The sequence below is a fragment of the Colobus angolensis genome, unplaced genomic scaffold (genome assembly GCF_000951035.1).
Source record: "Colobus angolensis palliatus isolate OR3802 unplaced genomic scaffold, Cang.pa_1.0 Scaffold381, whole genome shotgun sequence".
In the NCBI taxonomy this organism is placed as follows: domain Eukaryota; kingdom Metazoa; phylum Chordata; class Mammalia; order Primates; family Cercopithecidae; genus Colobus; species Colobus angolensis.
The window spans coordinates 1454694-1481208 of NW_012117166.1; the positions used below are offsets into that span (position 1 = coordinate 1454694).

A 26515-nucleotide genomic window follows, 5' to 3' on the forward strand; every position below is an offset into this window, starting at 1 on the left:
AAAAGTTGGGGGTGGTTTGTGTTGGGGAAGGCCTGTGATTGGACTGCAGAATTCACTAGGGAGGAGGAAAGCAAAAGTAAAAAGGAAATAGCTAGGGCGAGGGAATAGCGGGGAAGCCATCTTCACCTCCCACCCCAACGCACACACAATTAAGCCTGGAAGCGGCGTGCAACCACTAGCCTGGGGAGGGTCCACATGTGTCAAGGGTGAAGGCAACAGATGCTGGACCCAGGGAGCTCTCTGCCACAAGCCAGTCTGCAAGGCCTCAGGGACCAACTTACCAACAGTTGGACTTGATCACTAGCTGGCAAACTGAGCTCATGCATCGAGTGGAATAACAAGCGGACTTTGCTCTCTGCTGTGCAAAACGCTGTTTTTAGAGGATTTGCCACAGCAGTGGATAGAAAGCAGGAGACCACCACTGGAACCCTTGAGACTTCTTTGAGGAGAGCCACAGTGTAAGAGATTACCCTGCTTGGTGTTTTGCAGGATGATGGTGGCCCTTCGAGGAGCTTCTGCATTGCTCCTTCTGTTCCTTGCAGCTTTTCTGCCCCCGCCGCAGTGTGCCCAGGACCCAGCAATGGTGCATTACATCTACCAGCGCTTTCGAGTCTTGGAGGTAGGTGGCATCTGTACACCTTGGACAAGGAACAGGCCTCCCAGAAATACCTTATTTTACCCATGTTTCTCTATCTACTGGGTTGTATTTTTCCCAGATAGCAAATGACACATTGCCAAAGTTACACTTCAAAATGCTCATAATCTAGCTGTTTAGAGCCCAACTCCAGAGTCCAGTGTGCCACTCCCAGACCTTGAGCACAGTTGCACTGTGTGCTCTGATTTGGCAGTTTGTCTCATCTGTAAAATGGGGATAATAGTAGAATTTATATTGTAATGCTATTCTGAAGATTTAATCCATAGCTAAAATACTGCCTGGCATAATGGTATGTATCTAAAATGTTGTTATTCACCATAGTTCATTTTTTAAAATATGAAACTTAAAAACGTTGGTCACTTTTTCTTCATGTTTAGTGTTTCAGGCTGATAATGAATTTCAGCTTTTCTTTTTGTCTTTTATGATAAACCATTAGGTCACTGTAAAAAGTCATGATATTGATGTATTGAGAAGTCTTAATTTCTTTCGCTGAACTGGATTTAGATTTAGAAATGAGCAGATTTTAGCCAAGTTAAACAGAAAGAAAGCATTCGGGCTGCCACCTCATTAAAATGTGCAAAACCCAACATTTTGGCGGCCTGGACAGGCTCCCAGGGACAAATGTAACCCTCCACCCTAGCCTTTGCCACACCCTGGCACTGACTATTCATATTTAATGACTTGCTTTTGTACAAGCTAAACTGATAAATTATTTATCTTCTTTCAAAGACACTCTTATTGCTAATAATTATTTTCTACATTTTCCTGAAAAACCTTCATGTCCAAATTACGTGTTCTTTTAGTTACAGTCAGAGTAAAGCAATTCCACACAGCAAGCCGAACACATTTCCTAAGGGCATCCAGCCAACAGGCTGAGGCCTGGAGGCAGTGGATGAAGTGTTCCCAGACGAGCAGCCTCTTGTGCTTCTTCACTTGCTCCCTCCTGAGCCTCACCTCCTTAGAAGTGCCAGAATGATGCTCACCCAGGATCCCTCTGCATTTAGCACCGACTTGCCTTGGGAGTAAAGCCAGCCAAATCCCTGCAAATTGTCTTTCAATACCTTAAGAACTTGTCAAGGGTATAAAGTACAGACTAATCCTTTTATAGTTACGAATGTGGATTTGAAAAAGACAAGATCTTCCCACCCCAGTCCTGAGCTGAGGTGAAGCTAAGTCGCAGGTGGCAGTCACTGTTAGCCAGCGCAGACACTTAACAACACAGTGATAGCATTCCCAGCCTGAGAAGCCAGTGTCAGAAGGGTAGGAAAAAAGAGGGTAGGGATTCAGGAAAGTATTTTGGGTCTTTCTGTCTTTCTCCCTTCAAAATAAACAGCCTTACATATTGCTGTTTGGAGCATACATTTTTACATTTGTGGACAGCATTTTGATAAACTATGGCAAATGAGCTTTAGGTCGACATTCTCTTTGACCAAGCAATCCCATTCCCATTCATTTATTCTTTTGTTCAGCAAATATTTATTGAGTATTATTATGTGCTTGACCCTGTGCCAAGTGCTATGGATGGATATTCTGGAAATCTGTCTTAAAATAATCTGATGAAGATGTAAATACAAAGTTTTTTTCCCTTAAAATAATCTGATGAAGATGTAAATACAAAGTTTTTTTCTCAGCATTGATCGAATGACAAAAAATTTAAAACTATGTACATCAAAAAGAGTCTAAGAATAAACAACAGAATATCAACTCAATGGAATGCACTCATTAAAGTTATGGTATAGGTATACATTAATTGGTATCTAAGTATGTTCACAATATATCTACAGGTGAAAAAGATGATACAAAACATATAGTAAAATCACATTTAAAAAATATATATTTACATATGTATGACTAAATGCTCAGGAAAACTTTTAAAAACTGATATACTGAAGTATCAATAGTACCTTTGAATTTAGGAATTAGGGGTGATTTCAATTTTTCCCCTCTTTGATTATGTATAATTTTCTAATCCTTTTCTATAAATGACAGCTATTTACATTATTTGGGTAATTTAAATAACAAGCAATAATTTGCAAATTTATTTTCTGACTGAAGCAAGGGCTGGAAAAATGTACCCAAGCAACAAGGGCATACATTCAAGAATTCCAAGAGTTCTCAAAAAATATATCTGTCATGCTGGGAAGATGTCAGACCTACACAAGTGAGTACAAGAGTGCAGTGGGTAACTTGGCACTGAGAGTTGAACGTGCCCAACGGGAGATTGACTACATACAATACCTTCGAGAAGCTGACGAGTGCATAGAATCAGAGGACAAGACACTGGCAGAAATGTTGCTCCAAGAAGCTGAAGAAGAGAAAAAGATCCGGACTCTGCTGAATGCAAGTAAGAAAACTGCATCTTTTCCTAGCCCTTCTAGGGACTATCATGCTCAGAAACACACAGACTCAGAGCAGTCAGGGAGCATCATAGAGTAATGAGAGTAAGAGCTGGAGGTGTGCTTTTGTGTGCATTGCTGAGAGAGAAAGGTATAAAGAGAACAGGTGTCCAAAGGGAAATCCATTCTCGGAAAGCCACTCTTTCTTTCACACAGAGTGCCTAAAGACTCCGTAGAAGGTCAAGACTATAGTGCCAAAGGTCAGCCCAAGGAGACCACCTCCTGATAAACCTTGGTTTGGTGGAGATGTGTGGTCCCAGATTTTTTCAGGGAAAGTGGCAGTTTGGTGGATTCTACATCCAGTACCCAGGGTGTAGATAGTATCTGCAAATGTACCAAGAAACAGTCTTAAATTGGAAATGGCAACAGCCAACCCTCAGGGCTGGGAACTGCAGTGAATTACTACTGTGTGTGCTGTCTGAGATGGTGATAGGCATGGGGTGTGGTCTAATCTTGTGATCCATCAGAATCACTTCCTGGCCATTAAGAATAATGTGTAGCAGCTCAAATTATAATAAACAGTATCAGGCAATAAACACACAAATGACAAAGAAAAATTTTCTGTGCATGAGTCTATTTCATTAAAACAATGAGGGAGACAAATCTCCCACCTCAGGGTTTGTATTCTGAGATGTTTTCATTACAAATAGGAAGACTTTATTTACATGCTAATTACATCTGTTCCAGTTCAAGAACCTCCATCAGGGAAATGACATATAAGCTGAGTGCCATCATTGTACTAAAAGTTTCACGTACCTTCTCAATGTAATCCTTCTGAGAACTTCATGATCACTATAAGGAAAAGAGTCTTCCTAAATGAGGTGACACTTCGTCTGAGTTTTGAACAAAGTTAGAAAAGAATGAGCAGAGGGTACTTCAAGTCAGGGCACAATATACCAAAGGCGTGAGGGTACTGTAGCACCTTGACATGTAGACCCGCAAATATGGCTGAGTGAAAGCTTTTTAGAGAGGTGACAGTAGGAAAACTAGGTTGAAGAGCTCAGCAGGACCTAGTTAATGAGGGACCTTGCATGCTAGATGAAGGAAGTTGAAGCTCACTGGAGAAACTACAGAGAACTATTGAGCAATATTAAACAAGGGCATGATACGAAGGAAGAGGGTAAAACTAGAGAGAGGAGACCAGTCAGGGAATGCTGAAATAATTTGGGCAACAAGTGAGAGTGTTGGCATTAAGTGTCATGGGACAGAGAACAGGTGGATTTGAGAGCCATTGAGAGTTAGAATCCACATGGCTTTCTGACTGCTAATTAAAAGTAAAGGATGAGAGAGAGAGATGAGTCTAGGATGTTTCCCAGGTTTTGGGCTTAGGTCATCGAATGGCTGGTATGAAATATATTGAAATGGAAAACTCAAAAGGAGTTTGGGAGCACTTATTACTGTAAGATTTTTTTAGACCATTTATAATTTTGAAACTGTTTAGTTCATTTATTGGCTCACAGCTTATTTCCTACCTCCCTACCTGTAATGTCAGCTCTATGAGAACTTGGAACCCCAGTTTCATGTTCAATGCTGTGTCTCCAGTGCCTAGAATGGGGTCTATTCAATAAATAGTTTTCAGTGAGTAATTAAACAATTTAAAAAAATAAATGAATGGATGTAGCGATTGTCAACACAGGCAGAGGGCTTAGTCAGGCTTTGGGGGCAAAAAAAAAAAAAAACCCAAAAAACATCTTATCTCTGAGTCAGAAAAGAGGAGGGTGCCTTGCCTATAATATGAAGTAATAGGTCAAGTGAGCAATCCTTTTTGGCCCTGACATTGTCCTGAGATGAATCATCCTCAAAGAGGGAGAAGCTGGGGGTAAGCACAGAGTGAGGGAAGGAAATGGGCCAACAGAGATGAACAGGGGCTTCCTAGAATGCTCATGGAGATGACTGGGTGCTAATGTGGCCTGATCTAGAATGTGTGTGAACTTTCACACTGGAGGGTCAGGCAGGACCCTAAGTCTGAATAGTTGTGCTGAATTGTATTCCTGAGCTGTCCCTGGTCCCTGGACACTCTCAGCCTACCAGGTGTTGATATTACCCCTTCCCATTCCAGCTAGAGCTCAGTGGAGGTCCTGAGACTGGACTTGCTTTTTCAACCCCCATCCTCTGCCCCTCAGATACTGTAGTTCTGAAATATCCCCTCTCCTAGCTCTGTGGTATATGAAAACATTTCTGAACCTATCAGAGATTGCTGCATCCACGTCTGTTGCCTCTGGAGCTCACATTTGATGCTGTGTTGGTTTGTACATCAGCCAACACTTCTTGCCTCCCACTACTGGATGGGCCCTGTGCTGCACAGGAGGGATGAAGGACCAAGTAGGACACGTCTGCATCCTGCTCTAGCTTCCTTACCACTTCTCTTGCCTCCCACAGTCTGCCTGCTGTCATGTAGACTTTCCACAACACAAAATAGATCATAATTCTCCTCTGTGAGGAACATATTTTTGTCATTTACCATCAATTATCAACAACAAAAAAATCCATTCAAATCTCCTAGCTTTCTTTTACATAAGAAAGGCCCTTTACAAAGTGATGCAAGTTGATCTCCAGCTCCTTCTCCCATAACTTACCCAAATGCAGTTTAAATATACATATACATATATTTATGTATGTGTGTATACATACATAAATATGTATATATTAAAATATATATGATTAATATATATTTATATATATTTTCCTAGCAATCCTTTATGACTCAAAAATGCTGTGAATTCTTTGTGAAGACCTATGAGGGTGAGGATAGAGGTGAGAGGGCTGCCAGACAGATTGGCCTACAGTGCTCCTGGAGCACTTCATTCATTCCTCTCAGGGAGCATCTCACATACCTGACCACACAAGTCTGTATGTGTTTGACTCCTCAGTCATTCCACAAACATACTGACATCTTCTTTTCTATATTCACAGAGCCTAGGTCATGTCCTCCCATGGAGAAGGCCACAGAAATTGTTTACAGAGGAAATAATGATGGCAGAGTCCCCCGCAGAGCTTAGTTTAGGGAAAGATAAACCTAGAAACAAGCACAACTGTGTGATTAGTGCCCTTCCGACTTACTATTTTTAGAGGTTCTCTATCTAGGAGTAGACTTTGGAAGGTCAATTTATTCCCCTGTTAGGCACTGTTTTGTATTGTATATATTATGCACACTCCTGCTTCTTTGCCATTTCTTTTAGTAACTATGCCTATATCGGTTCTCATGCTGTACAACGAATTACCATAGGTTTAGCATCTTAAAACAATACACGTTTACTGCCTCAGAGTTTATGTGGGTCAGGAGTCCATGCATGGCTTAGCTGGGTCCTCTGCTGGTACTTGTAGGGCTGGAACCCTCAGCTCCTACTTGTAGGGCTGGAATCCTCAGCTCCTACAGCCTCTCCTTGCCATAGGCACTGCATAACACATCTATTGCTCCTTCAAGTAGATGGAGAGTGCTTCTCTTTAGGAAGCGCCTAGTCCCTTTTTTAAGGGCTTTTATGTGATTCAGCCAGCCCACCCATAATTTCCTGTTGAAAACTTCAAAATCAACTGATTTGGAACCTTATTTTTATATGCAAAATTCCTTCACCTTTGTCTTACAACGTAATGCAATCATAGAGTGCTGTCCTGTCATACACGCACAGGTCCTGCCCACACTCAAGGGAAGGGAATTACACTGGGCATATATACCAGGGGGTAAAAATCCTGGGGACTGTTTAAGAATTCTGCATATCACAATGCTTTAGTTTGATAGGCTCAGCTGGTGCTACTAATTACCTGTACCTGCCTTCTTCCTGGAAGACTCTGATCTTCCTGTCTTGCAACCTTGGCCTATAGAGACTGTGCCAGTTACAGACCTTCCCCTAAAATCCTGAAGACTCAAGTTAGCACCCTTCTGTGGGCAAAAACTGTGGGATTATGGGCTAGGAAGGTATTGCCAGAGGTCAGTTCAGAGGGTTTCATTCATATGTATGCATTGTCTTAGAGAATTTGTAAACCCCTACAGAATAGATGATGCAACTTCCTTGGAAAATTTAACCTTATATCTCAGGAGACTTCCAGGAAATTCTAGTACTAATTTCAATGGTTCTCACTTATTTTAGGAATATTATTCAGGCAACTACTAAGGGCCAAGTACTGAGAATAATAAGATAAAATGGCTCTATAATTAAGCCATTCCCTAGAGGGCTGTTCTCAAATCTTCAACCTTTATTTAGAGATTATCCCCAAATGACATTCACATGAGGGTTTCAACTCAGGGACATTTTGGGGGTAGGTACAATCTTAGAATCTTAACTCTATCTCCCACTTTCCCACTCTTCCCTCTCTCTCTTCTTCTCTCATTTACACACATACACAATTTAGGATGCAAAGAAGTGAACACTATTTGAATATAGTCTAACTTGTTTTTTAAAATTATTCCAAGTCTTTGAAACTATAACTATTATTAAAATAAAATTTTGCATTACACTTTATAATTTATGACAAAGAATCATTGCCTCAGACACCCAGATTAAGAATTTATCCAACTGATACTCTTTGTAAGATTCCACAGACTGCATTCTTGTGTGGATACAAGTATTAACCTCTTTTTAACTTGTAAATAGTCTGTGAAGAAAAATTCTCAAGGCAGTCAAAATAAGCCATTGTGGCAGATTTTATTTTATTTCCTGTTGTCATCCAGTTCTTTTTATTGCAAGGGTGCATGAAAGTTACCTCAAGTAATCTTCACCCTGCTGAATTAAATAACTCATATCTTTTGCTAGATCATGTTTCAAATAAGAAAGTCTGTTGCAACATGTTTAAAGCCTCTGAGATCTATCTAGGTTTTATAAGTATGCATGACCCATATCCAAAACCATTAAAAGCAAAACAACTAAACAAAAATCCCCGCTATTAACCAAATAAAATGTATCTGTTAGCCAACTCTCAAGGTCCATTAGTTTGTCATGAGCGGAACAAAATATTAAAAGAAGTATAACTCATTTGCAACAGATGTGTTTACCACAAAAGAAGGGATTGAAAGTATAAATGCAGGTATATTACAGGTGCGTGTGTGTGTGTGTGCGCACGTGCGTGTACATATGACTGCGTGCACCCAGCTATTTCTGCATTCAAGGGGACAGCAACATTGGAGGTATGTGTAGAGTACAGCTTATCCTGTGCTTTCCCTTGGAGAGGCCACGCCCATGGATCACTGTGCTGGGTTCAGAAAGCCCTACGTACATAGTACTTCTTTTGTTTATCCATCTGAAAGGCCTGTAGTCTATGAGGATACCTCCAATCCCATCACTACGGATTCTCATAGAGGATTCGCTTGTGGCTCCAGGTGCCCTGAACATCCACTCATTCTCGCTATAACTTAGTTGTTTTATTTATTCAACAAATGTCCAACTGAATTCTAGAAATATGTTGGCATTGTGCCAGGCATTAGAGATGGAATGTTGGCTAGGATAACATTCTTGTCCTCAAAAAGCTTACGGCCAAGGGGAGAAGCTGTCTAGACAAATTCAGAGTGATAATGGCTCTGATGGAGGGATGCAAAGGATGTCACAAAAGCACAGGGGACAGGCATTAAGTAGATATGGTCAGGGTTGCCATGTAGATGGGGGGATTATGGAATCTTGAAAGTAGCCCTCAAGCTGAGTTTTAATCATGGAAAAAAGCTAATTAAGTGGAGAATCAAGTAAAGGGCATTTCAAGAAAATGAAACAGCATCGTGCAGCACAACCATAATTGGGCTCAGTATGTTTGCGGAGCAAGTTGTTCAATGGAGCTCAGGTGAAGGAGGAAGTTGTAGAGAGGCGATGAAAGGACCAGACATGAACTAAGCTCCTTTGTGCTAAACTAGTTGACACTTGCAAGCTGTAGGGAATCAGAATAATGTGAACAACGGCAATTAATATTACTGAATGTGTATTATGTACCACATAATCCTTAAGCATTTTACATATCTCACTGGACTATGTCATGCAATACTCACGATAACCCTGTGAGATATGTACTGTATATTATCTCCCATTTTATAGATGAGGAAACAAAGACACTGAGAGGATAAGTCATTTGTCCAAGGTCACACAACTAATGGATGGCAGAGCTGCAATTCGACCCAGACAGGCTGGGTCCTGCACACACTCACCTCTTCCATTGTGCTGTCTGCAGAGCAGTGATAAGAATGGGAGTATCGGGGCTCAGAGGAGGTTCATTCTGGCCACAAGGTGCAGAGCAGAATGGCAGTAGGGAAGACTGAGGGGACACAGAAGAGACAGGCTGAACCCAGTGAAGCCATCTCCAGGACTGCCAGGGAGGCACATGAGGTAGGAGCCTTCTGTTGTGAGAGTAGGTGCCTGGGCCCAGAAGTTCTAGCTGTTTCTGATCTTATCATGGGTCACAGTATGAAGACCATGTTAGTTTCCTGGTCACTATTGGATGATGGTTCCTACTTACAAACAGATTGGTTTTAGATTCTTAAACTCTGGCCAAGAAGGTCCAATTTTCTTTCCCTACCCTCTTGTTCTTTAGTTCCCTGCCATTTCTTCATTGACTTTTAAACAATAAAATTCCCGTGCTTTCCCCACTTTTTGCTCAGTTAACAGAATAGTCACACACACACTTTCCTGGGCTAGAAATCTTCCCTTTGGCCCTTGTCTGACTGGTCACCATATCCAGTAGATTTTTCCTTGTGAATCTCTCTCAAGTGTACTCTTTCCACCTGCACTGCTCTCTCACCATCTCTAGTCTTGATTCCTATGAAAGCCTCCTTGCTGACCTTCCTGCCTCCCATTTCTCCCTGTTCTAGGGCTTATCCTATATTGCCACAGAGTAATCTTGCCAGAGTTACCACATCGCTGCTTTATCCCCTTCAATGGCAACCAAAACCTGCAGGGTAAAGCAACCCCCACAAAATAACATATAAAGAAAGTCCTTTACAACCTGACCCCCACCAGCCTGGCTCTCTTTGGTTTAAGTATGAAAGTAATATTTACAAGTTAAATAAAAACTATGACTATGGTATCCACTATATGTGTTGTGCTTACTTTTATCATAGAAGTGGATAAGAAGCCAACAATTGAACACGGCAACTTCGAGCATCCCTCAGCATCTTGTGCCGCTGCTGCCTATCCCTATCTGTCTGGTGCTCTGTCCATCTCACCTGCTATTCTGAAAACGTAAACTATACCTCATGCATGCCTGAGTCATTTATGCTGTGTTCCCTAAGTCTATCACTGTGCGTGCAACAGAGAAGGGGATCAATCTTTTCTGACCTGAAAGAATCATTTATTCAAAAGTGGAGGGAACTATTTGCCAGAGATAGCATTCAGCCCTTAAATCTGATGTCTTGTCTGATGACCCCAACAACCTTGCTAGGTCGATACTATTATAGCTCCTTTTCAGATGAAGAAACTGTGGCTTAGAGAGTTCCACAGAGCCCATCTCCTCTCCCCACATTCCTGCCACATACAGGAGTATGCACCACCCCAGACACACTAGATCCATCTCTGCCTCTGTGTCTACTCACAATCTCCACCCCACCCTGTATCAGTTATCTGCTGCCACAATAATGCTACATAGCAAACCACGCCCAAACTTAGTGGGTTCAGACAACAATCGTTTATCATTTCTCAGGGGTCCGTAGGGTGGCTGGGTAGGCTCACTTGTGCACCTGCAGTCAGTGGCACATTGCCTAGGAACAGCTGGGTGAGGATGGCCTCAGCTGGGGTGACTGAGCTACCCTCTGTGTGGCCCCTGCTCCTGTATGACGCTAACCTGGCCCAGCCTCATGACGGAGGCAGATGTCTAAGAGAGAAAGCAGAAGCACACAAGGTCGCTAGGAACTTAGCCTGGTCACTTTAACACTTTGGTGTTCCAAGTATGGCTCTGAAGCTCACCCATCTACTACTATGACCTCTAGTTATACCCATATAAGGCTTTTCATCTCAATGTTCATGGAAACAGGCAGCAATCAAGACTGATTTTAAAATATGCAAACATCTACATGAAAGCAATGAGTCAGGCATTGGTATGATTAGCAGTTTTGAAGAAGTATCACCAAAGAACCAGCGAGAAGGCGGCTGCAAAGTTCAGGTTCAGGAAGCAGGCCCTAGACCATCACATGTTGAGAAAGGATAACAAGAATAGGATGAAATGAGATGCACTTCACAGGAAGAATCCATGGGGAAACAACAAAATGACTTTGTGTCTTCTAACTATACACAGGCCAATGGTATTGCCACAGCTAGAAATTGAGAGCATTTCCACCCTTTTCAGTTTGGAATATTACAGGAAACACACACACACACACACACACACACACACACACACACATACACACACACACACACAATGCAAAAAATCAGCTCAGTCTTTAAATGAGAAATAAATAAAAACAAGAAGTTCATAATTATAACCTTGGAATGCTTACAATGTTGCTGCAGTGAGATAATTGGTGGAAAGTGGAAACTGATCAGCAATTCCCCAGAGCAGCCTAGGCAACAAAGCCAGACACCATCTCTATAAAACACAAAAAAAATTATCCAGGCATAGTGGCATGTGCCTGTAGTCCCAGCTACAATGTAGCTGGGAGGTCTGGGCTGCAGTGAACCTTGATCATGCAACTGCACTCCAGCCTGGGTGACAGAGAAAGACCCTGTCTCAAAAAAATAAATTCCCCAGAGGATGGCCCATTTTCATGCTTTATGTGAGTGTTGACGAGCCTGGATGCTTTAGGACAGTTCTTAAACTTTCAGGTTCAGAAACCCTTTACAGTCATAAAAATTATTCAGGCCTCCAAATAGGTTTTGTTGAGGCTGGTTATAACTATTGGCCATTTACCATATTCATAATTAAAATGGAGAAATTGTAATAATATGTACCAGATGCTATTCCAGGATAAGACATGCATCTGTGAAAAGAAAAACAGATAAGACAAAGCCCCTGCTTTATTTTTCTTTCATTTTTTAGAGCTGACATTCTTTTGAGGGAGGCCAAACAATAAATATGTTAGCAGATAAATGTATAATATGCAGACAGAATATAATAAGTACTATAGAGGAAAATAAACTAAGGAAAGGGGTTATGGAGACTTGGCCTCTTCCAGAAGGAGGCATTGTAAGGAAGTTGTCTATGTTGTCTGTGTTGGACTCCAGCTGTAGGGACCCCATGGTGGAGCCAGGCTGGACTCACACTCATACCTCACACATCTTCGCAGCTTCCACACTCTCCATTGAAGTTCTAAACTTGATGTTTTTGGGCAACATACATCTATGCATGTGAAAAGCCATGTGTCAAGTCTGTTTCTTTTTCATAATTTATTGCTATTACCAATAAAGCTGTTAGGGTTCAGGACAGGGTGCCATGGAATACTCTGAATTTGGTGCTGGAAAGCTAGAAAAACCTATGATATGGATTTAATAAAGGATTCTGTGTGATTCACTAAAACCAACATATAAAGCACTTACTGTATGCCAGGCCCTGTTTAAGCCCTAACCCTGGGTTCACAGCCCTTCTGCAATGCCAAATTGCCCCATGGCTCACTGAATTTTATACAGTACCTATTTTCCTACTACCCATCCACTGAAGCACTCAGTGAAATATCACCTGCTAATCTATTTGATTTCTAGGCTGGCACAGTATGAAGTGGGATAGCAAGTTTGGAAACTGACAAACTCTGCATAATCTGAATCTAACTGGCTTCTGAGTTTGGAAAGTAAGCAGTAAATTGACTACTGAGGGAGATATATATTGTGTCCCAGGCACTTAGGATAAATAGAGTCTAAAGTGCTTGCAAGGAAACAAAGTGAATAATCAATTCTAGTTCAGCATAATAACTGCCCTGGAAGGGGTTACACAGAATGCTTTCAGCAGATGAGAATGACCATCTAACTGCTCTGCAGGAGCAGAGGATTTTGTTTTGAATAATGAGCAGGTGTATCCCAAGTTAGCAAAGGAGAGCTAAGGAGAAGTCTGAGCAAAGTCTAAAACTTGTGGGAAGCCATGGCAGGTTTGGTGACTAGTGACTAGTGTGATGAGGAAGTGACAAGAGAGGAAGTTGATTAAGCACTCTGCATGCTGTGCTGAGATATCTGAAACTTATTCCGTGAGCAAAATCATGAAATATCCCTAATTTTTAGAATAAGTCCATGCTGACAATTTTATAGATATTTTGTATCTGACTACAAGTCTGAAATCTTTGTCATCTCAGTGCCTACATCCTACCTATCAGCTGATTAGTATTGACAAATGTTTATGAACATGAATACAATCCAGATGGTCGAAAAAGTCACGTTTTATAAGAGCATTTCAGGAAGCAGTCAAAATACTCAGGGTTTTAAGAGAATTCTCTTCTCTTTAATGAATTCATCACTCTTCCCAAGCCAACCTATTTTTCCTTCTCTGCTGCTATCTCATGTACCCTATCACCCCATTTTTGAGTCTGATTTGGTATCAACAGCTTCCCTCAGTTGAATCAGTTATTAAGACCTGATCTCTCCTTTTTCCAACTACTTATATCCATCACTATTTGGATAGTTCTCATCTGGATCATACTTACAAACTCATTACCTGGTTTCCCTCTGTCCTTCCCCGTCCCCAAGCCATTCTCCACCAGCAGCCAGACCAATGTTTCTGATCCTTAACTCAGACTGAGTGACTCCCATATAAAGTAATACGTCTCACCAGATATGGAGAGTGTTGCTATTAAATCAGGGGAAAAGTATTTAAAAGATTAAAGTAAGTGATAATTGTGTATGAATTTACAAGTTATATGAAAAGATTCAAATAAGTAATACTTGTGTATGAATTTACTGTGAGGCCTTGTGCCAAATTCTATCCTAATTGCTTGTCTGCAATTCTGCCTGAGGGGGAAACCCAGACTCTCATTCTCTGGTTTGCCAAGAAAACCCTGCATGTCATTGTCTCTGTTAAAAAAATTTGCATCTTGGCTGGACCCAAAGGTTTCAAATTTATTTCCCATCCTTCCCCAACCCTTTCTTCCTGCTAATTATCTCTTCTCAAGAGAAGCACAGCAGGGAGTTTTAACTTACCCTTTTACTTGAACACTGTAAATATATTATCCTCAAATTCCAAAAGAAAAGGAGTTGATAAAACCTACAGAGTATCAGCCCTGAAAACTACATATAGAGAGCATCCAACCTAAACCTCTTGTTTTACAGCTGGGAAAAACAAGGTTGGGTTGACAAAGGGACTTTTGGGGAGACACACAGAACCAAAGGCTGAGTTCAGACCACTCACATCTCTGACTCCAAATGCTGGGTTTCATCTACAAAGGAAGGAATAGGAGAAGCAGAAGGAACACGGGGGGAAATTTTTTTTTTTTCCCAGAACTATGTTTCCCTGACCAAAACCATATATCCACTCTTGTGTTATTTCTCCAAGGGTTCTGCATTAGAAAAGAAGAGGGTAAAGTAAGCATGTTTGTGTTGGTTTCTGCTGTATTTTATTTTACTGACTGATTTATTGTTTTGTTCTGTTGTTGTTGTTTGTTTGGAGACAGGGTCTCCCTCTGTTGCCCAGGCTAGAATACAACGATGCACTCTCAGCTTACTACAGCCTCAACCTCCCAGGCTCAAGTGATCCTCCCAACCTCAGCCTCCCACGTAGCTGAGACTACAGGAGTGTGCCACCAAGCCCAACTAATTTTTGTATGTTTTGTGGAGTGAGGTCTCACTATGTTGCCCACATTGGTCTTGAACTCCTGGACTCAAGGGATCCTCCCACCTCAGCCTCTCAAAGTGCTGGGATTACAGGCATGAGCCACTGTGCCCAATCATTTCTACTGTATTTTAAATGAACATTTTATTATGGGAGAGACATTAACAGGCCTTGTTCTTAGAAACAGTCCCTCCATAGCTGGGCTGCAAGCCTGTTGGCTTTTCTTCAGGCAAGAAGGATGGGAAGGCTGGGGGCTTCCTAGTCAAGGCCCGTAGTCTGTGATTAGGTCCCAGAGAGCCCATTGCCCTCATCCACCCTTCTGCACACCCAGATGCTATTCATCCTTTCCCTCCACATGCATACATACACATCACTCTGCCCTTGGGGCTGGCTGGAGGGGTCCTGACTGGCTGCCTCCCAGCTCAGACTAAGCTCAGAGGACCGCATCCCCCTTTATGGCTGTGTGACCTTTCCAAGTAATTTATATAGGCCTTAATGTTTTCTCATTTGGAAAATGAGGATTGAAACACCTACCACTTAAGCTTATTGTAAGAATTGTGACTTCTACATTTTAAACTTATATTAAAACATCATAGTATCCCCCACCAATATATATAATTATTTGTCAATTAAAAATAGAAATTTTAAAAAGTTAAAAAAAAAAAATTATATAGGGCTGGGCATGGTAGCTCACATCTGTAATACCAGCACTTTGGGAGGCCAAGGCAAGGAGGATTGGTTGAGGCCAGGAGTTTGAGACCAGCCTGGTGAACGTAGCAAGACCCTGTCTCTAAAAGAATCAAATAAAAAATGTTTAAAAACTTTAAAAAAAAGAATTATATTAGTTAATGTAAAGTGTCTAGCACAGTACCAAGCATACTATATGTCAGATATATTTGTAGGATATTTATTAACTTCTCTAGCCCTTGTGCTTGTTCCTTAATAGGAATAGCTTCTGGGCTTTTCTCACAGCCAATAGACCTTCCCTCTTACCCCATAAAAGTCCTCTATGGTCACTCACAGGCTTAAACCCTTACTCATCCTCTGTAAATCAGCATAGAATCAGGGAAGAGCAGAGGCTTCACATGAGACAGGTTAGGCTTGGGAAACTGAAGAAAAGTCTTTTGGGCTCAGGTGGAGGGGTGGCCCTGGTAAACAGGGCAGATCATTCCCCATCCTTCTGCACTGCAGCCTATGGACCCCAGTAGCTCAGTGTGTCAGGGGGTCCTTCTGTTAGCTGCTCCTGCAATGCATAAGGTTCCCTGTTGTCCCAGACTTCTCCACACTCCCCAGGGCTTTGGCTTCCTATAACCCGGGCTGACCCAGGACAATGTTGACCCGGAGGCCACAAGAAAGCAACCCCTCAGGCTAATGAACCATGTCAGCAGGGCAGCATGGGGGCAGCTGACGGCTGAGAGACTTCTACAGCTTGCCTCCAAGTCTAGCTCTGGCCACAGTGTGAGCCAGGCAAGGCCACTGTGTCCCTGGGAACAGCCAGTGATGTCATGACCACTGAAAGGACTGACTTCCTGATACTCAGCTCTTCCCAGCTAGGGTTGCTCCCACCCCCACTTCTGTCATGTATTCCCTTCATGAAAACCTTGGGTCAGATTTTTTAATGGAATAATGGGTTTGAAAGTATCTTAAAAGCTTTAAAGTACTTTACAAATTATTATTTACTTAAGATGGGCCTGCAGTCAGAACTCTGGAAGTGCAGTAATATTTAGACTTTAGAATAATATCTGCTTAAATGAGACTATTTTTAAATTCATTCAACAGATATTTACGAACCCCCAACTCACTGAGTTAGGCACTGGGACACAACACTATCCATGAAGATGAAGGAGCAGAGACTAGAAGCCTGGGAGCGGGAGAGAAGGACGATGAGCTAGTAAATAAAACAGACGAAATAATTAAGAATATGATAAGCAATCTCAAGGAAATAAGAAAAGGGCTAGAGTAGACAATTTTTGGGTGGACATATTTACATAGTGTGGTCACAGGAAGCCTCTTAAAGATATAATATTGAAAGTGAGACTTGAAGGCTAAATAGGAGCTAACTGTGGGAAGATCAAGAAAAAGAGCACTCCAGGCAGAAAATTGCAAGTGCAGGAGCCCTGAGGCAGAAACACACTTGACATCCTGGGAGGATGGAAGACAACCAATGTAATCACAACACAGTGAGCAAGGGGAGAAAGGTATCAGGGAAAGTCACAGAGAAAGGCAGGGGCTACGTTATGTAGATTCCTTAGGTAAGGGTTTAGGATTTTATTTTAAATATGATTGAAAGGGTTTAGCCAGGCCAGTCACATAATTTACGTTTTCAAACAGATCACTCATACCGCTTTATGGAGAACATACTAACTATAGGTAAGTAAGAATAAAATCAGGGAGACAAAGTAGAGACTATTGTAGTGGTCTAGGCAAAAAGTGATGATGAATGGATTCCAGGGAAAAAAGAGGTAGTAGGTTGAAAGTGAGATGTATATTTGAGTATTTTCATGTAACATTATAATTTTTCTTTTTCTTTTTTTTTTTTCTGGGTGGAGTCTTGCTCTGTCTCCAGGATGGAGTGCAGTGGCGCGATCTCGGCTTACTGCAACGTCTGCCTCCCAGATTCAAGCAATTCTCCTGCCTAAGCCTTCCAAGTAACTGTGATTACAGGAATGCACCCCATGCCTGGCTAATTTTTGTATTTTAAGTAGAGATAGGGTTTTGCCATGTTGGCCAGGCTGGTCTTGAACTCCTGACCTCAGGTGATCTGCCCAACTTGGCCTCCCAAAGTGCTAGGATTATAGGCGTGAGCCACCGCTTCTGGCCTTATGTAACATTATAATTTAAAGAGAAGTTATACTATCAGGATTTTCTGGTGTTGGAGAATAGAAGGAAAGAAATCAAGGATTTCTAAGTAAGAAACTTGGTTTATGGATCTTGCCTGAAGTGGAAAAAGTAGGGAGAAAGAGAGTTTCGAGGATAAAAGTCAGAGTTCTGCTTTGGACAGGTTAAGTTTGAAGATATCCAAGTAGGGACATTGAATAAGCAGGTAGATAAATAGGTTTGGGACTAAGTAGATATCCAGATAGGGGCTGAAGATATAAAGTTGGTAGTCATCATTATTTAGAACTTCCATGGTCTCAGAGATAGAATGGAATGACTTAGAAAGTGATTGTAGACAAAGAAAAGAGGAGGCCTGAGGATAGAGTATTTAAAAGAGGAAGATGAGGAGAAACTGGAAATGGACACCAATAAAAAACAACCCAGAAAGATGGGAGGACAAACATGAGGGGGATATCCCAGAATCAGGAAGAGAAAGAGTTTCGAGGGAAAGTATTGACCAAATAATCAAATTTGGCTGTAAAGTTGATAAGGATGAATCCTGTGAATTGACCCTTGGATTTGCCAACATGGAGGCTGTTGGTGACCTTGACAGAAACTGATTCAGAACAATGGGCAGCGGAGTTTAGACCAGTGGAGAACTGAAGTCTGATTAGAATGGCTTAGAGGATCATTGGAAGTAAGGAAACACCTCTTTCAAGAAGTTTTAATATAAAGTGGAATAGAGAAATGGGGCCATGCTAGTAGGTTTTTCCAGGATGGATGATTTACTGAATGATCCAATAGGGAGGAAGAGACTACTGAGGCAGAAAGGGAAGATAATTTCAGGTGATAAGTTCTCGAGTAGGTGAAAGGGTAAGAGATCCACTGCAAAAGTAAAGGACGCAAGAAGGACGGCAGAGAATGTAGGGTCGGGAGCAGTTTGTTGACGGATTTGGTTGTTGAAAATCCATTATTCATTCAGAAAATACAGAACTACTATGTGCCAGATGCTATTCTAGGAACAAGACATACAGTAGTGAATGAAACAGATAAGGCAAAGCTTATACCCTCATGGCATTTACATTTTATTGAGGGGAATCAAGCAATAATATGCTAATGACAAATGTATAATATGTCAGACAAAATAAGCACTATGGAGAAAAATGATCTAGGGTAAAGGAGTCCCTGGAGAGCTGGAGAAGAGGGCTGTCTTTTTTATAGGGTGATGGGAAAAGGTCTAAATGATCAAGGGCCATTTGAGAACAGGCCTAAAGGCAGCAAGGGAAGAAGCCATGTAGATATTTGTTTCCAAGCAGAGGTAACAAAAAGTGCCAAGTTCCTGAGGCAGCAGTATGCTTGGTACAATCTGAGAAATACCAGAAGTCAGTGTGGTAGAAAAAAATGAACAAAGTGGAGAAGTTGTAGGGGACAAGGAGTGGGAGAACAGAGAGAGAAGCAATAGGGGAACAGCTTATATGTGGCTTTGGAGGTAAAGACCCAAGCTTTATCCATTTCACTCTGAGTGAAATGAGAAGCCAATGGAGGGTTTCAAGCAGACACAGGACATTATGTGACTTACATTTTAAAAGCATGCCTTTGGCTGCTGTAGGAATTGGACTATGGGAGGCAAGGATGGAGGCATGAACACCATGTAGGAGACTACTGCTACAGTAGTCCAGGCAGGAGATGGTGCAGTTCTCCTAGGATTGCTTCTACTTTCTCATGGAGTAAGTGGGAAGATCTCCATGCGAGGGTATGATGGAGGCTTGCAGGGAGATGAGAAAGTGTGATAGTCATATGGAAAGCATGATAGGACTGCTGCCCACACAGCTGGCATATAACAAGCAGTTTGCTAACATGCTTGCTTACCTCCGAACCGCTGGGACCCATCTCACTGTGCATCTCTCTTCCTCCTGTCCAGTCTTCTTTCCTTCATTCTGTTTCTTGTCCTCTGACTCCAGTTGACCTTCAGTGGGCTTTAAGAACCCAAGCACTGATTAAGAAAATGACAACCTGCTGACACATCCAACTTTTTTTTTTTTTTTTTTTTTTTTGAGACAGGGTCTGGCTCTCTCACTCAGGCTGGAATGCAGTGGCATGATCTCAGCTCACTGCAACCTCTACCTCCTGAGCTCACATGACCCTCCTACTTCAGTCTCCTGAGTAGCTGGGACTACAGGTGCACACCACCACACCCGGCTAATTATTGCATTTTTTTGTAGGGATGGGGTCTCACTTTGTTGCCCAGGCTGGTCTTGAACTCCTGAGATCAAGTGATTTGTCTGCCTTGGCCTTCCAAAGTGCTGGGCTTACAGGTGTGAGCCACAGTGTCCGGTCCACATCCAGTTTCTTATACCAAAGCCTTTCAAAGGATTTGAAGGAGCTCCTCAGAGTGCTCAGTTGTCCTTTAAAGACTATCTAACTATCATTCCACCACCTCACACCCAGAAGTCAATGAGGGAGGCCCAGGATTCCTATGCTCTTATTAAGACTACTCTTTCCTACCCATAATAGAAACTTCAGCAGGATTTGCGGTAGACCTGCAAGTTTCCTCACGCTCCTAGCAAGATCACCACTCCCTGCTTCCATGACATTGCTCACCTCACAACAGATGGCCTGATAAGGCAGTCTCAACAAGAAGTCCACAATTGGCTGGGAGTGGTATCTCACGCCTGTAATCCTAGCACTTTGGGAGGCCAAGGCAGGAGGACCACTTGAGTCCTAGAGTTTGAGACTAGCCTGGGCAACATAGTAGACCTCATTGCTGCAAAAAATAAACAAAATTAGCTGGGTCTGTTGGTGTACATCTTTAGTACTAGCTACTCAGGAGGAGGAGGTGGGGGGATTGCTTGAGCTCAGGAGGTTGAGGCTACAGTGAGCCAAGATCATGCCACTGCACTCTAGTCTGTTTAATAGAGTAAAAAGCTGTCTCCAAAAAAAAAAGTCCAAAATTAGAACTGATGACCGACTTTTCTTGAAATGACCAGTAGAGCTGATTTTATCCAGATTCACATCAATCTTCAAGGGGGAAGAATTGACCACGCTCCAGGAAGATCAAGTAAAATATGGACATAAAATATCTATTTGAGTTTTCAGTTATGAGGTTCCTGGTAACATTATAAAGAATAATTTCTATGGAGTTATGGTGAAGTAAAAGAACGGGAGGTGAAGATGTAGATACAGAGTATAGCCTATTCTGTAGGAGAAGCTGGCTATAAAATGATGGAAAGAGATAATGAAGCAACTAGAAAAAGGTGCCTAGTTGAAGGTGAATTGTTGTTGTTGTTTTAATGTAGGCTAGATGCTTATAAGCTAAAGCTAAGAATCTAGTAATGAAGGAGAAATTAAAGATAACAGAAAAGGGATAATTCATCAAGGAAGTCTGGAGGAAGCCAGGAAAAGATGAGATCACAGTACCAGTGAATGTATTCGTCTTGGACAGGAGAAATGACACAGTTTCTTCTAAGATGTGTGTGAGGGTAGCAACAGGGGAACAACTAAAGAAAAGTTTATAAGTGAGGAGACAGGAAGTGTAAACAGTTCATGTCTAATGGTATTTGTTTTTTCAAAGGAATTAATCTGCTGTTGGTGAAGGGACTGGCCAGGGCAGGGTGGGTGGGGCGGGGTAGGGAAGATATTAGTATTATGTGAAGATGGTGCGCTAACCATGAAGACCAGTATGGTATTTGGGGCTCAGTTGACACTGGAGACCCCTTATGTCGAGTGGCACCAATATACACCACTGTGAGATTTTCTCCTCCATCAACACTCAACTCCAGGACAAGGCAGATGTTTGAACTCATTCTGGGCCAGGGACTTTTGTTGGGTGGATATTGTGGCATAACTAGGGGTTGATGGGCGAGAATGCCAATGAGAGAGCTATTACAGTGGTTTAGGCTATATAGGAAAGAAAGCAAGGTCAAGAGAGGGCTGATGACCTGGGAGAAAGTAGAGGCCAAGGGACTGGAAGGCATGAGCAAAGGAGTGAGGAATGGAAGAATAACCGTGGTGAGTGGGATACTGGGGTTTTTGATTTCAGATATGGAATAGTTGTTGGGAATGGGAGATTCAGAGTATAACCCTGGAGAAGGATGCTAATGTGGTTTAAAAGTAAGTTTCCATGGAATTGAAGAGGTGGACATGCTCCATGCATATAGGGTAGTGTCCTGGAGAATTGCCAATGATTTAGACTGGAAGGAGTTGACAGCATGAGACACAAAGCATGAATACTAAAAAGGAAGAGATTTTGCTGTAGGTGGGAAGAATAGTAGCCTGAAGTGGCACTGAGGAGCTAGAAAACTGTAACTCCTTCATTTTACTTCACTTTTCTCCTTTCTTCCAGTTTAGATCATTTATCATCCCACTTGGATTAAAGAAATAATCTACTAATTGATTATTTTGGTCTCACTCCAAATGTCCATCATACACAGGACTTCTAGCTTAACCTTGTGGAACAGTCTTGACAGCCTTTATTTCACTCCTGCTCAAAAACTTCAGTATCTCTCCATCTATGGAATAAAATCCAAATTCCTTAGCCTGGCCCTTAAGGTTCCAGGCATAGAGATGGCTTCAATCTACTATAATTGACCCTTGGATAATGTGGTTGCTAGGGGTGCTGACCCTTGTGTGTTGAAAATTTATGTGTAACTTTTTTGTTTTTTTTTTTTTTTGAGATAGAGTCTCACTCTGTTGCCAGGCTGGAGTGCAGTGGCATGATCTTGGCTCACCACAACCTCCGCCTCCTGGGTTCAAGCGATTCTCCTGCCTCAGCTTCCCAAGTGGCTGGGACTACCAGCACGCGCTACCACACCCAGCTAATTTTTGTAGAGACAGGGGTTCACCCTGTTGGCCAGGGTGGTCTCAATCTCCTCACCTTGTGATCTGCCCATCTCAGCCTCTCAAAGCGCTGGGATTACAGGTGTGAGCCACCGTGTCCAGCCTATGTGTAACTTTTAACTCCTCCAAAACTTAACTACGGATAGTCTACTGTTGACCAGAAGACTGACTGATAACATAAACATCGATTAACACATATTGTGAATGTTAATCTGGTCCTTTCTTATTTACAAATCCAGACAAAGAGAAAGCTGCCTCTGAAGTAATGCGTTACAGCTGGGAGAAAGAGCACTGTGACTTTATTCTAAAAATAAAGTAAGCTAGAGAAAAGAAAATGTCATTAAGAAAATCATAAGGAAAGAAAATAGATTTACTGTTCATTAAGTGGAATTGGATCATCCTAAAGGTCTTCATCCTCACCATCCTCTTCACACTGAGTAGGCTGAGAAGGAAGAAAAGGGGTTGGCTTTGCTGTCTCAGGGCTGGCAGAGAACGGAGAGCACCCACATTTTAATGAGATCTGCATAGTTAAAGCTCATGTTCGAGGGTCAACTGTACTTTGCTTTATATATCTAGCTTGAAGCAACATCAAACATTAGCTTGTATTGGTCTAAACTCTACACTTCTTTGCCTAATCTTAGAGTACTTTCCTGAAAGTGGTTTTGTTTGCTGTCTGGAATGCTTCTCCACTCCTCTCTAAATATTCAACTCCATTTATCCTTCAATGACCAAATCAAATACAGATTCTTCCCTGCATCAAATGACATTTCCTTTCTCTATTCTTCTTAAAATTCCACTTTACTCCCTATATTCTAGTTAGTCCTGGACTTAATGGAAAGAACCATGCCCAATTTATGCTCATAACCCCAGCTCATAATACCTCGCTCATTATCTTGCTCCTTGTAGGTATCCGATGTCTGCTAACTAAATGCATTCATTCATACATTCATGAATAAATAAATAGAGCTCTTATAATGTTGTAGTCGTGTTAAGGGTCTGAATCCTTCACTAGGAGATAATCTCCTCGAGGTGTAGGGTTGATATTATATTTTTTATCCTCCATACTTAGAACCATTCTGGAAACATTGTAACCTAAGTACACAGTACAATAAAATCGTGGTAAATGGAATTGAATTAGTGTCTTCACACCTAAGTCATTCTCACTGTGTCAATCCCAAGTGCTCTAGACAGTGAACACGGTGTGTGAAACAGCAAATAGCTGTTAATATCCTGAAGTGAATAAAATGCTGACTCTTAGAACTGGATAGCAAGTCTCTTAACAGAGACTTTCTTTATTCTTTCATTGAGTCATACAATGAATTGTGGTTGATCTATATACAATAACTATTATAGACGCTAAGGAAAAAACAATCTGTGAAAATAAGGAGGTGAAAGAATGGCTTAGCTTCTTGGTGGGATTTAAATGCCCTTTTTCTTAAGGAAACAAAATACATGCCTATGTTGCATTTTCACTCTAGGATTTTCCAAGGGAAACCCTTCTTCTAAGGACTGTCATGTCACAGTAGAACTGAAAATATTCCCTACCAGTATTAAACCTGAAAGGAAACAAGATTTACCAAGCACAGTGAGCCTTTCAGAAAGCAGACAGCTCATGTTTATAAAGTAATCTCTCCTTTTTCTCCTGTTTGGCCAGGCTGTGACAACATGCTGATGAGCATAAAGTCTCTGAAAATAGTGAAGAAGATGATGGACACACATGGCTCTTGGATGAAAGATGCTGTCTATAACTCTCCAAAGGTGTACTTGTTAATTGGATCCAGAAACAACACTGTTTGGGAATTTGCAAACATACGGGCATTCATGGAGGATAACACCAAGCCAGCTCCCCGGAAGCAAATCCTAACACTTTCCTGGCAGGGAACAGGCCAAGTGATCTATAAAGGTTTTCTATTTTTTCACAACCAAGCGACTTCTAATGAGATAATCAAATATAACCTGCAGAAGAGGACTGTGGAAGATCGAATGCTGCTCCCAGGAGGGGTAGGCCGAGCATTGGTTTACCAGCACTCCCCCTCAACTTACATTGACCTGGCTGTGGATGAGCATGGGCTCTGGGCCATCCACTCCGGGCCAGGCACTCATAGCCATTTGGTTCTCACAAAGATTGAGCCGGGCACACTGGGAGTGGAGCATTCATGGGATACCCCATGCAGAAGCCAGGATGCTGAAGCCTCATTCCTCTTGTGTGGGGTTCTCTATGTGGTCTACCGTACTGGGGGCCAGGGCCCTCATCGCATCACCTGCGTCTATGATCCACTGGGCACTATCAGTGAGGAAGACTTGCCCAACTTGTTCTTCCCCAAGAGACCAAGAAGTCACTCCATGATCCATTACAACCCCAGAGATAAGCAGCTGTATGCCTGGAATGAAGGAAACCAAATCATTTACAAGCTCCAGACAAAGAGAAAGCTGCCTCTGAAGTAATGCATTACAGCTGGGAGAAAGAGCATTGTGGCTTTGGCAGCTGTTCTACAGGACAGTGAGGCTACAGCCCCTTCACAATATAGCATCCTCTAATCACACACAGGAAAAGTGTGTAGAAGTGGAAATACATATGCATCCTTACCCAGATGTCACTGCCTTAGGTATCTTCCAAGAGCTTAGATGAGAGCAAGAGCATATCATTAGGAAAGTTTCAATAATGTCCATTACTCCCCTAAACCTCCTGGTTCTCAAGGCTGACCACATTCTGATACAGCTTACTTCAAGCCTTTTCTTTTACTCCCCACCAGCATTTACTGTAACTCTGCCCTCTTCCCTCCCACAATTAGAGTTATATACCAGCCCCTAATATTCAACACTGGCTTTTCTCTCCCCTGGCCTTTGCTGAAGCTTTTCCCTCTTTTTCAAATGTCTATTGATATTCTCCTATTTTCACTGCCCAACTAAAGTACTATTAATATTTCTTTCTTTTTTTTTTTGAGACAAGGTCTCACTATGTTGCCCAGGCTGGTCTCAAACTCCAGAGCTCAAGAGATCCTCCTGCCTCAGCCTCCTAAGTACCTGGGATTATGGGCATGTGCCACCACACCTGGCTTAAAGTACTATTTCTTATTGAGGTCTAACCTCTATTTCCCCTAGCCCTGTCCTTCCACTAAGCTAGGTAGGTGTAAAAATAAAGTGAAAATGTTAACATTTGAATACCACTTTTCAGGTGTAGAGTGTTTGCACATCATTTAATTCTCATTTCACACTTGCAAAACATGCACAAGTCTTTACAGCTGTCATTCTAGAGTTTAGGTGAGTAACACAATTACAAAGTGAAAGATACAGCTAGAAAATACAAATTCCAGTCTTTCCATCTCCCAAGGAAACATCAAATATGTATGTTTGTTCACCTACTCTTATAGTCAATGTGTTCATCATTTCAGCCTAAAAATAACAGTCTGCCCCTTTAGCCAGTTTTCATGTCTGTGCAAGACCTTTCAATAGGCCTTTCAAATGATAATTCCTCCAGAAAACCAGTCTAAGAGTGAGGACCCCCAACTCTAGCCTCCCCTTGTCTTGCTGTCCTCTGTTTCTCTCTTTTTGCTTTAAATTCAATAAAAGTGACACTGAGCAAATAACCTCATCAGGTTATATTTGCCCACATACCCTAAGCATAAAAGCTTTCTGGGAGTGCTGCTCGTGTTAGGTTTACTGTGAATGATTTCCAACACACTGAGGCCCTTAGTAAATATTCTGGAATCTGGACAGAAGTCATAGAGCAGGCAAGCGACTCTGCCACAGCAGGCATGCCCTGTGGCACCGAGGGCAGCATGCCTTTTGACAGGGGCTTCCTCAGTGTTTCCCACATGTTTATCCAATTCAGCTAAGTTCAAGTCACAAGTGCAGGCTGTGGTGCCAGTCTGTGTCACGTGCTGAAGCCTCTGTCTTTCCAGGTTGGTCACATGAGAAGGTTTGCTTTGTGTGCTTGCAGCTGTTTTCCTGTCTTTGCCAAGCCCAGGCTGGGACCATAGGCAGTGAAGAGAAAATGTTTTTTTCCATAGCATTTGAGTAGATCTTTGGCAAAAGGGAATTACTCAGTCCATGGATACACTGTAATTACCCACAGTTCTAACAGAATGGTATAGAGAGCCCAAATCCTTTGTGGAATGAGACAGGTATGAATAAAATAAATGTGATATTACCTGCCCTA

The 26515-nt window shown here is 42.0% G+C and overlaps 1 protein-coding gene across 1 annotated transcript; it reads left to right on the forward strand.

The window, feature by feature from the left end:
- Positions 1-26515, forward strand: OLFML1 (olfactomedin-like 1). Its single transcript, XM_011954353.1, has 4 exons — positions 1-249; positions 490-619; positions 2711-2999; positions 24011-26515. The coding sequence occupies exons 2-4, from the start codon at positions 491-493 to the stop codon at positions 24799-24801; spliced, it is 1209 nt and encodes a 402-aa protein (XP_011809743.1). The 5' UTR covers positions 1-249; position 490; the 3' UTR covers positions 24802-26515.

Coding starts and splice junctions, on each gene's coding strand:
- OLFML1 (XM_011954353.1), top strand. CDS start 491: ATGATGGTGGCCCTTCGAGGAGCTTCTGCATTGCTCCTTCTGTTCCTT. Junction 620..2,710: donor AGCGCTTTCGAGTCTTGGAG/GTAGGTGGCATC, acceptor TTCTGACTGAAG/CAAGGGCTGGAAAAATGTAC. Junction 3,000..24,010: donor CCGGACTCTGCTGAATGCAA/GTAAGAAAACTG, acceptor CTGTTTGGCCAG/GCTGTGACAACATGCTGATG.